The 9,657-nt window shown below is 59.9% G+C and overlaps 1 protein-coding gene across 3 annotated transcripts; it reads right to left on the bottom strand.

Moving 5' to 3' along the window:
- Positions 1–4,803: 4,803 nt before the first annotated feature.
- GPR142 (G protein-coupled receptor 142) lies at positions 4,804–7,707 on the bottom strand. Of its 3 annotated transcripts, none has more exons than XM_045986445.1 (3): positions 7,586–7,707; positions 6,658–6,816; positions 4,804–6,040 (listed from the first exon to the last, which is right to left on the bottom strand). In XM_045986445.1, exons 1-3 carry the CDS (start codon positions 7,608–7,610, stop codon positions 5,169–5,171), a joined length of 1,056 nt encoding a protein of 351 aa, XP_045842401.1. In that variant the 5' UTR covers positions 7,611–7,707; the 3' UTR covers positions 4,804–5,168. The 3 variants fall into 3 exon arrangements, with proteins under 3 accessions (XP_045842401.1, XP_045842402.1, XP_045842403.1); XM_045986446.1 differs by having other exon boundaries at positions 4,804–5,903; XM_045986447.1 differs by having other exon boundaries at positions 4,804–5,903; positions 7,567–7,669.
- Positions 7,708–9,657: the final 1,950 nt, after the last annotated feature.

Genomic DNA, 9,657 nt, shown 5'->3' with positions numbered 1-9,657 from the left:
CACAGCAGGCCGAAGGGATGGGGTCTTGCGGTCAGGGCTCCGGGGTCGGGGATGGGGGGCACCTGTGGGAAGGAAACCAGCTGTGCTCGCATGCCTGCCCCTGGCCCCCTCAACACTCCTGTGCAGGAGGAAGCCAGGTGGGACCCCCTTCGCTCAAATCTCGTGGTGGCCTGGGGTGAAGGCAGGCCCTCACCCACTCAAGTCTCCTTTTACAGAGAAGGGGGGGAGTGTGGGGCAGGGGCCCACTTTCTTCTGGGCAGAGGGTGAGAGGGGTCCCCTTTCCAGGCTGCTTGGATGGAGGAGTGAAGGCCTGAGTGGTGGGCGTCTCGTGCCTGGCCGGCCCGGGATCAGCCTCTATCTTCCCTCCTTCCCTCCATGGTGGGCGAGCCCCCCAACACGGCGGCCCCAGCCTGGGCCTGCCACCCACGCTCCCCGAGTCCTGCCAGGCTGTCCTAGCTAGGAACGGGGGTCAGCAGGCTGGCGAGGTCAGTGGGCTGGCAGGGCTGGGGTGAAGACTAAGGGTGGGGGCAGGCCAAAGACTCTCCATCCAGCCCTCTGACCAGAAGGGGGAACTCGGCAGGCTCCAGGGAAGGTTTCAGGCAGGGATGGAACCACCCTGGGTCCCACCTCTGCTCATGACTCACTGCGGGGTTTGGCATTCTCTCTCCTTCCTCACCTCCCCGGCCCCTTTCCCTCCGTCTTTGTCACGTGGGGCCGCTGCCAAGGCTCAGACTCTCTTGGATGCCCAAGTGGCTGCCGTGGCCGGGACCCACTGGCCGGGGGTGAGGGGCCAGGTGGAGATGGACTAGGGTGGGTGAGTGGGACCCCAGAGGCCCTGATCGAGGGGCAGGCTCCCTACCATGGGGAAGGCAGTACCACTGACCAGGATACCAGTGGGAGGGGCTGGCTGGACCCTGCCATGGGTGGAGGGAGGAGGCCAATGAAAGGGCCCTTTACACAGTGCCACGCACAGGAAACCATTCCAACCACCAGAATGAACTGGGAAAACCTACAGTGACCTGAGGGCCCTCTGGGCTCACCAGCCCCAGCGTGGCAGCTGGCACGGCTTCAGGGTGGAGAGGAGTGACAGGGGGAACAGCGGATCCCTCCCACCGGGCCACTCCCTGAGCTGGCTGCAGGCCCCAGGGCAAGCACACTTTCTTTGCAATATCTTGGATCTTTCTACAAATCTGGCTCGTCCGTTTCCATCCAGCCGGTCCTGCAGCGCCCCCTGCTGTCGGGGCCCATAGCGACAGACAAAAGGCGTGGGTGGACCCGCGACCCTCTGAAGGGCTCAAGCTTCACCTTTGGCAAAGGAGGTGGGCGTGGGGAAAGACAAGATCCCCAAGATGACGTGTGAAAAACCATCCAGTCGTCCCTGCTATGACATCTGTCATCTGGCTGGCCAAAGGGTTCAGTGTTTAATTCAGTAAGCCCTGCTCGGGGTAGGGGGCGGGGGTAGGGGGTGGGGGTAGGGGGTGGGGGGGGGGACCCTCTCCAGCCTCGTTGCTGAGAATAGCAGGTTCTCTTCGGAAGCCTCTCCCCTTGTCCCCATCTTGCCCGCTGCTACTCCTCACCTTGACAGGACAGGGACAGCTGTGGGCCCTTTTGACCCAACCTGTGTACACTTTTTTTTGAACAAAAAGACAAAGGGGAAAGAGTGAGCGGTAGAGCCCCTCAAGGGGAAAGCCAGAGGGAGCTGGAAGTAAACCGGCAAAGCTGCACCAGTGCCGGGGGTTGAGCACGCGGGCGATGTGGGACGTCCAGGCAAGTCCCTGAGCCCCGGCCGGATGGAGACGCTCTGGGGGTGGTGGACGCGACAGGGGGGACCCTGGAAGCCTGACCAACGGCACATTTGCTCTCCTGCCCAAGCACAAGGGAGAAGGCGGCCAGCATCCCAATCAGGAATCGGAACATAAGGAAAACTTTCTGAGCTAAAAGGCCTGCTTGGTGTGGAGCTGGGACCGGCTAGAGCGAACTCTGCAGATGGGCTGGTGGAGGACAGACGGGTGAGCCATGCCACGGCCATCCCTGCCCTCCTTCAGGGGCCATCCCTGCCCTCCTTCAGGACGTCGTTGAGAGTTAATATGAAAACGCACGAAGGCAGCGGCAAGAGCAGCTTTAATGATGGCCCGCCTGGCCGTGGTCCGGATATCCAAGTGAAGAGCTCTGCGTTTTATTAAAGGTTGCAAAGACATTTAAAAGGAGTTGTTGCTCAATCCATCTTATCAGGAAACTATGATCGTGCTTTCAAATCTGGTAAGTCAGGGACCAAAAAGTCGTAAGCGGCACAAAGCACTGCTGAAGCCTCCCTTCCCCCAGTCTGCTGCCCCCCCTCTCCCCGAGTGCACCTGCAAGGCGCTGGGAGGAATGGGAACCAGCCAACTTGCTCTCCACCAGCGGAGGGCCGCGTGCTGAGCCTGTCACTTCTCTGGGCTCCCATTTCCTCCGTCGGAAAAATAGTGATTATATTCGGTGACCAGCGTTGTTTGGAAAAACTGGTGTCGCCCCAGCCTGTGGGTCCGCGTGAGGTCCCATTCACGTTAACACCCTGGTTCTGACCTGTACCCTCCGTTTCCCCGCAGAGCCTCCCCACCCGCTTATTGAAGCGTCTGGTTTCGTCCGTGATCAGAAGTTGCTGAGTGAAGGGTCTTAGCGTGGACAGCCCACTGGCTCTTCGAAAGAGGGTCCCATCACTGGTCTTGCCCTGGCCACAGTCCAGCCTTCCACGACAATACTCTTTTCTGGTCCTGGAGGGCTCTCAGAGGTTTCTTCTGGATGGGGGGTAAGGTTGCCCCTCCACGGTGTTCCACTGGATTCTGCATCAGAAAGGTGTCTTTCGGGCGCCTGGGTGGCTCAGTGGGTTAAAGCCTCTGCCTTTGGCTCAGGTCATGATCCCAGGGTCCTGGGATGGAGCCCCGCATCAGGCTGTGGGCTCAGCGGGGAGCCTGCTTCCCCCCCGCCCCCACCGCCTGCCTCTCTGCCTACTTGTGATCTCTATCTGTCAAATAAATAAATAAAGTCTTAAAAAAAAAAAAAAAAGAAAGGCGCCTTTCTTCCCCGTGCCTCCCTCTGCAGGCTGACAGGGCCCCTCCCGTGGCCTGGGAAGCATCGTTCCAGCCTCTGGAGCCTGCTCTTCCCTGAGCTCCCTGGCCTTGCACACCCCTCTCCTTGGGGGACCCTCCGTGAATGCACTCAGGGTCAGCCTGGACCTGCAGTGATGCTGGGGGCCCCCCTTCCTCTCTCTGAGCTCGAGACCTGATGTGTCCCAGAATTCAGAACTCTTCAGAACAGAGAAGGGTCACATGTGGCCTGTCCCATGCGCGAGGTCTCAGTTCCAGCCGCCACAACCGCAGACAATCTGCAGGGAACCACAGTGTCCACGCTCCCTCATCCTGCCTCAGGTCAGGTCAGGTTTGGCCACTAAATGTGACCGTGGCAAACTTGGGACAAATGTTTTCGTTTTCAGAGCTCTTAAGAACTGTGGATAAAGTTTAGAATTATGGACAAAGGATGGAGGGCCTGCCTTTTCCCCTTTTGGGTACGGCTGAAAGTCCCCTCCTGGGTGCCTCTGTTCTGGGGAGAAGGGGAAAGCCGAGTATTTATTTTGCACTGACGGTGTGCCCTGTGCATTTCTGGCTCTTTCTGCTGGGCCATGCCACTAAGGGGTTGGGTGCTGGTGGGCCCCGGCCTGGACCGCCCATCCAGGGGGAAAGGTCAGCTCCGCTGGACTGACTGGGAAGCAGAAAGCAGACGCTAATGTGTTTACCCAAAGCCCAGAGCAGGTGGGAGGTCCATTTGCTAATCTCTCCCAGCTGCCTCTCCCGACTGGCACCATGGCGAAGAGAGGGGCCCAGGACAGACTGGGAGGGGCCCGGGGCACCTGATCTACTGGCCCTTCCCTCCTCCCGCCCCCGGGGTGGAGAAAGAGGCCCTCCTCCAAGCAGAGCAGGCTGAGCGCTCCCTTCCCATCCCTCTGGGGGCTGAGAGGCACTTCCTGTCTATCCTGCAGCAACAGTGAAAACCCCGAGGGCCCTTCTGGGGCCCTGAATCTGTTCTGGCTCCAGGGCAGGGAGTTAAGTGGAATGGAAGCAGGATGATTGAGACTCAAGGGGTGGTGTCCCCCCAGGGCCGGGACATCTAATCGGCTTTCAGATCACCCTTTTTCCCAAGGAGCCATCCTCCCCTTACTCGGCAAAAGCATTGGGTTCTCCCAGCTTCGAATATACAGGGGATCCTACCCATGGCTTCCTTCCATCCTGGCCTTACCACTGGAAGCCAGAGAAGTGATGACTTGGGGAGTGAGAGGTAGGCTCTGGGGGGCGGGGGTGGGGTTGGGGCTGGAAATGATTCCTATCCATCCACCCGCCCGTCCATTCATCCATCCACCTGCCTGTCCATCCATCCACCCACCTGTCCATCCATCCATCCACCCACCTGTCCATCCATCCATCCACCCGCCCGTCCACCCATCCATCTACCCGCCCGTCCACCCATCCATCTACCCACCCATCCATCCATCCACGCAGCCATCCATCCATCCATCCATCCATCCACCCGTCCATACACCTGCCCGTCCACCCATCCACCCACCCATCCATCCATCCACCCACCCACCCATCCATCTATCCACCCGCCTATCCATCCACCCATCCATCCACCTGCCTGTCCACTCATCCATCTACCCACCCGTCCATCCATCCACCCACTCATCCGTCCATCCACCTGCCCATCCATCCATCCATCCATGCACACCCACCCGCCTGTCCACCCATCCATCCACCCACCTACATCCAACCATCCGTCCATCCATCCGTCCATCCATCCATCATCCACCCGTCCATCTTGCCTTTCATTCATTCATCCAGCTCCTGTTGATCTGGCCTTCGTGACGTGCCAGGTGAAATGTCCCTCATGAAGGAATGTCCAGAGCAGCTGACACTGTTAGCCTATGCCTGGCAGAGTCCTCTCCTTGTGCCAGGAAGTAGAAATTGTCGGTGCAGCTAATGTGAGAGTTGGGTAAATTGGACACCCCCACACCTGGGGAGCCACCCCCACAGGAAGGAGCCTTCCCTGCCCTGCCCTCAGGTGGCAAAGTAGGGTGTTGATAAAGTTTTGGGAGCAAACCACAAGGGCAGCAGTAGCTCTGGCCCTGCGGGGCCCTGCCTCTATGGTCTGGCCCCTTTGGGAAGTCCTGGGGGCCTTAGGACAGGGCCCCCCACCAGGCCCTCCGGCCGTGACCCCAGTGTGCAGGGCAGGTGGGCATCATGGAACACCTCTCGGATGGTGGCCCGGAAAGTCTTGCTGACGAAGCAGTAGAGGCCAAAGTTGACCGCGGTGTTGAGCATGGCTGCCATGTTGGCCACGTCCAAGGCCAGGTGGACCCTCCAGTCCCGGTGGACGGGAGCCACATACAGGTGGTAGAGCATGACGAAGATCCGGGGAGCCCAAAGGAGGGCGAAGAGTGTGGTGACACCCAGGAGGATGGTTGTGCTCTTGCCCACCCGGGGCTGCTGCCCACTCGGGCTCCGCCTCCGTAGCCGGCAGATGATGGCCGAGTTGGTGATCACAAAGACGCCACAAGGGATAAAATAGACCGTGAGGCAGTGAGCCCACTTGAGGACCTCATCCAGCATGCTGGGGGGGTCTGCATCCCTCCACACGTCCAGCCACCAGTAGAAGGGGATGCCGGTCAGCACAGAGACGCTGAGGACGGTGGCGATGGACCTGCGGGTCCGGCCTGGGGACGAGGTGGCCCGGTGCTGCAGGGGGTGGCATAGGGCGCTGTAGCGGTCCACGGTGAGCAGGACAGCAATCCAGACTGAGGCATGATTGGCGGCGAACTCCAGGATGTTAGCGGAGCGCACCACAGCCCGGGGCACCTGCCGGGTCAGCACCGCCCCCTGTAGGAGGAAACCCACGAACACGATGACCACCTGGGTGACGATATCCGAGGCCGTGAGTGCCAGAAGGTAATAGTAGGAGGGCTTCCTGGTCTTGGTGGCCAGCCGGGCCAAGGCCACTGTGGTCAGGAGGTTGACTGATGGCGACAGAGGTCACAGAGGGCAGAGGGCAGAGGGGTTAGAAGAGCTGCTTAGATGATGTTTCCAAGGGGTTATCTTCGTCCCTCTCCTCTCCCTGGCTTCTCTTTTCCTCTTCCTAGACCCTTAAAGCTCACTTTATCAGGGAGGCTAAACAGGTCAGCCACGCCCTGTCCATCTATCCACCACAGGCCATTGTCTTCACTTGGGGGCAAGGTGGGTAACTCCCCAAGGCTGAGACCATCTGTCCGCTCCCAACTCCACTTCCCGACCTGTCCCTTAGCTCTGCTGCTCTCAGAAGCAGTAGACCGTAGGGGAAGATTTCAACCAAGCTGAGGGCAGTCCTTCATGAACTTAGCCTAGCACAGTGCCCACTGCAGGGGGTCGGGAGGTGGCGTGGAGAGGGCTGTCCCTTCTGGTGACACCTTGGCTTTAGCCATGAGCACCCCAAATCCTGGCCCCTCACTTTTACTCCCCACTAGGCTTTGTTCCCCAATGACCCAGATCTCTCTATGTAGTCAAAGGGCGTCCTGAAGTCTCGGTGTTCAGCACAGAGGATGGACACCCATCGAAGGTGGACCCCCATTTCTGCCTACCCCCAATGCTTCCCACTCACCAGGCAGCCCCAGGCCCAGCAGGGTGCTGTAGTAGATGACAGGGATGACACCAGCCACACAGGGGGACAGATCCGGGATTTCTGGCCAATGGCCTTCCAGTTCCTGGCTTGGCCCACTGCCATTGGCTGTGGGCAGCGGGATCGCCCGTGGTGGGCCAGCTAGGGAGAGGGGAAGGGTCAGGTTAGAACATTGGGTCTCTCTCCAGTCTGCCCCTGCCTCCGAGATCTTTATTCCCTCCTATTCTCTGCATGTCCCCTGGTCAGGCCCAGCAAACGGCCATCCCTATGGCCAGGTCCAGGCCACCCCGTCCCTCAGGGACCCGACTCCCCCATTAAAGGGAAGAAGTCCTCCGTGGCATTTCTTGCTGCCACAGATTATTTCTCCATTGTGTTTCTCGAGGTGCATCGTCTGCCTGGAAGTCAGGGTCTGAAACGGGCCAGACAGCACAGTCAGGGAGGTGGGGGGGTCCGTCTGAGCTGGGGTCCAGAGTGGGGCTTGGGCAGCTGTGTTTTTAGTGGGCAGCCTGGGTGATTCTCACCCACGGTGACTCACAGCAGTCACTCCGCTCTACTCAGCGGCCGCCCCCTCTCGAAGGAGTGACGTTACTGGGTTTCCAGCTCTTTTCCCTAAAGAGCAGCCCTCTTTGTCGGTGAGGACTACTGGAGCTGGGATGGCCCTGGTTTTCAGATGGGGAAACTGAGTCTAGAGGAGTCAGGTGACCCATAGTCTGGTCCTTGCTCCATTCAGCCTACGCTTTAGGTCTTTGGGTTTCATAGTCCAGGTTTAGATTTCCTGCTGAAGCCTCCTCCACCGCCCCAGTCATCCCTGCCCTCCCCCATGTTGTACCCCCTCCCCCGCCCCAGCTGAACCTAGTTTCCCCACCCACCGCTCATTAGTATCCGTTTCACCTTGTTCTGGATACTTCACCTGCCTCCTGTCCCTCAAGCGTCATCCTCCTGGGTCCTGAGTCCTAGGTCACCTCGTGGCTTTTCCGGGGGTCCCCGCAGCTCCCTCCCAGCATTACCAGCTCTCCGAGGGGTGGTTTGCCCTACGATTCTTCCTGCAGCACTGAGACTGGGCCGGTCAGTGCAGAGAGGTGGGGTGGTGGGAGGAGGGAGGAGGAGGAAGGAAAGGGTGGGGCAGAGGCTCAGGGGAGTGAGCCTCCACCGTGGATTGGGCCCGGAGCAAAGCAGGGTCCCCGAGGGTACACAGGCAGGGGTCAGGCTGAGAGGGAGGCCTTGAGGAAGGGGCTGGACTGGGGCTCTAGAGAGGCCGCCTCATGTTCCAGGGCACTCTGGGGACTGGCCTGGGTTCAGCCACGGCATTGACATCCTGAGGGTGAGGACTTTCGGACCAGGCAGAAGGATCCCATCTGTAGCATCAAAGAGAGGAGGGCATGGGGCCAGGAGGAGGGGGAAGGGGGGGAACGAGTGCAGAGCAAGGGTGAGGCTGCCATGGGCAGGGCCCGGATCTGGAGAGAGGCCCCATAGGCCAAGTCTGAAGGAGTCAGTTCTGTAGCCACAGTAGGCAGTGGGACGAGGAGGAGGCTCCCTGGGGGGCCTTGGGCCTGGAAGGGCGGCTTGAAGGGCGGCAGTGACCTCTGGGAGAAGCCTGGCCGGGCTGCCAGCAGCTCTGGGAGTCTAAGACCCAGTGGCCCCCACGAGCGGTTGTTTTCTTAGCCTTGCTGGAATGGACCATCCCCCCAGGAATATTAGTCACCGGCAAGTAAACAGCAGCAGGTGCAGGGAGCGCTCTGGAGAGGCTGGAATCCGTGCCCACTGGCTCCCCCCACTCCCTCGGGGAAGTGACCTGTGCAGCCCACAGTGGGCACAAGGGACAAACGTGTGGCCTGACTCCGGAGGACATCTGAGGTCCAGTCTCGAATCACTTCCCGTGCCCATCTCTGGGAATGTAGCAGGCTGGCCTCTGGGCTCGCTCAGATAGAGCCCACCTCTGGGGCTGGAGCTACCTGGACTCTCACCTGCGCCCCCCTCTTCACACCCACCCTGGGCTATCACAGAGGACTTGCTTCCCCCTGGTGGCCGTGTTCTGACCCTGCAGGCCCCCCGAAAGTCCACCGACTTTGGCTAGGTCCTCAGTCAGGGCCACTGGGCAAGCCCAGAACAGCTAGGACCCACTCCGATCCCCAGGCCATGTCCGGGACCCCAGGCCCAGAGAATGCAAGAGGCACAAATAATTCCCCGGGCCACCACCTTGAGGCCATGGGTCGACGAGGAGCCTCTTAAAGTCAAGTTGAAAAGACCAAGGGCGTGCGCGGGGCTCTGGCAACAGTTCCTGAGCACTTACTCTAGCTCCTACACTTGTCACCCCCCAAGGCAGCCCCCCAAGCTAACTCTGGTGACCTCTATTTCACACAAGAGGGGACGAAGGCTCAGAGAATTTCGGCAACTAGGCTTAGGGGCCCCCGGCCGAGCCACCATGTGGCTGGAACGTGAACTCAGGTGTGTTCCCTGCCCCCGCCTGGAGCGGTTCACTTGTCCCCGCCTCCTGCAACCTTCCCTGCAAGAACAGGTGCGCAGGCAGGAAGAGGCCACTCGGGCTTTAGAGAAGAAGGGGATGTGGGTCAGACAGAGCACTCAGGGAGGAGCATTTCTGTCGGTGGGGGGGGGGGGCCGGGGGATGGGGAATATCACGGTGGAGGGTTTTGGGGAGATCTGCCACTATGATGACACAGTCTGGCTTCCCGGAAGCTTCCGGTAGCCTGTGACTTACTTCAGGGAAAGACTCCTTCTGGTTTATTATTAGCGTGCCCCGCTGAGTACACAGGCCAGGAACCTAAACTCAGGATCCCTTGTTCCCCAATCCAAGTGTCTGAGGGCACTTCCCTAGCTCAGGAAGGGAGATGTTGCAGGTCTAAGGCAGTCCACACTCTAGGTAGGGCGGGTCTGGGGGCCCACCACTCGGGGGTGCGTACTACCCCCCATCCAGCGTCTCACCATCCATTCTTGTAGATACAGAAAACTTTCATCTTGCCCCAA

Source organism: Meles meles, chromosome 18 (assembly GCF_922984935.1).
Source record: "Meles meles chromosome 18, mMelMel3.1 paternal haplotype, whole genome shotgun sequence".
Classification (NCBI taxonomy): Eukaryota; Metazoa; Chordata; class Mammalia; order Carnivora; family Mustelidae; genus Meles; species Meles meles.
Note: the sequence above shows the minus strand (reverse complement) of the source record. Positions and strands in the feature narration are given on the sequence as shown.

Excerpts from the sequence above, each read along its gene's own strand:
- GPR142 (XM_045986445.1), bottom strand. The coding sequence starts at position 7,610 with ATGACGCTTGAGGGACAGGAGGCAG. Across the intron at positions 6,817-7,585 it reads GCTTGAGGGACAGGAGGCAG|CTGGCCCACCACGGGCGATC; the intron begins GTGAAGTATCCA and ends CCCTCTCCCTAG. Across the intron at positions 6,041-6,657 it reads GCTGGGCCTGGGGCTGCCTG|TCAACCTCCTGACCACAGTG; the intron begins GTGAGTGGGAAG and ends TGTCGCCATCAG.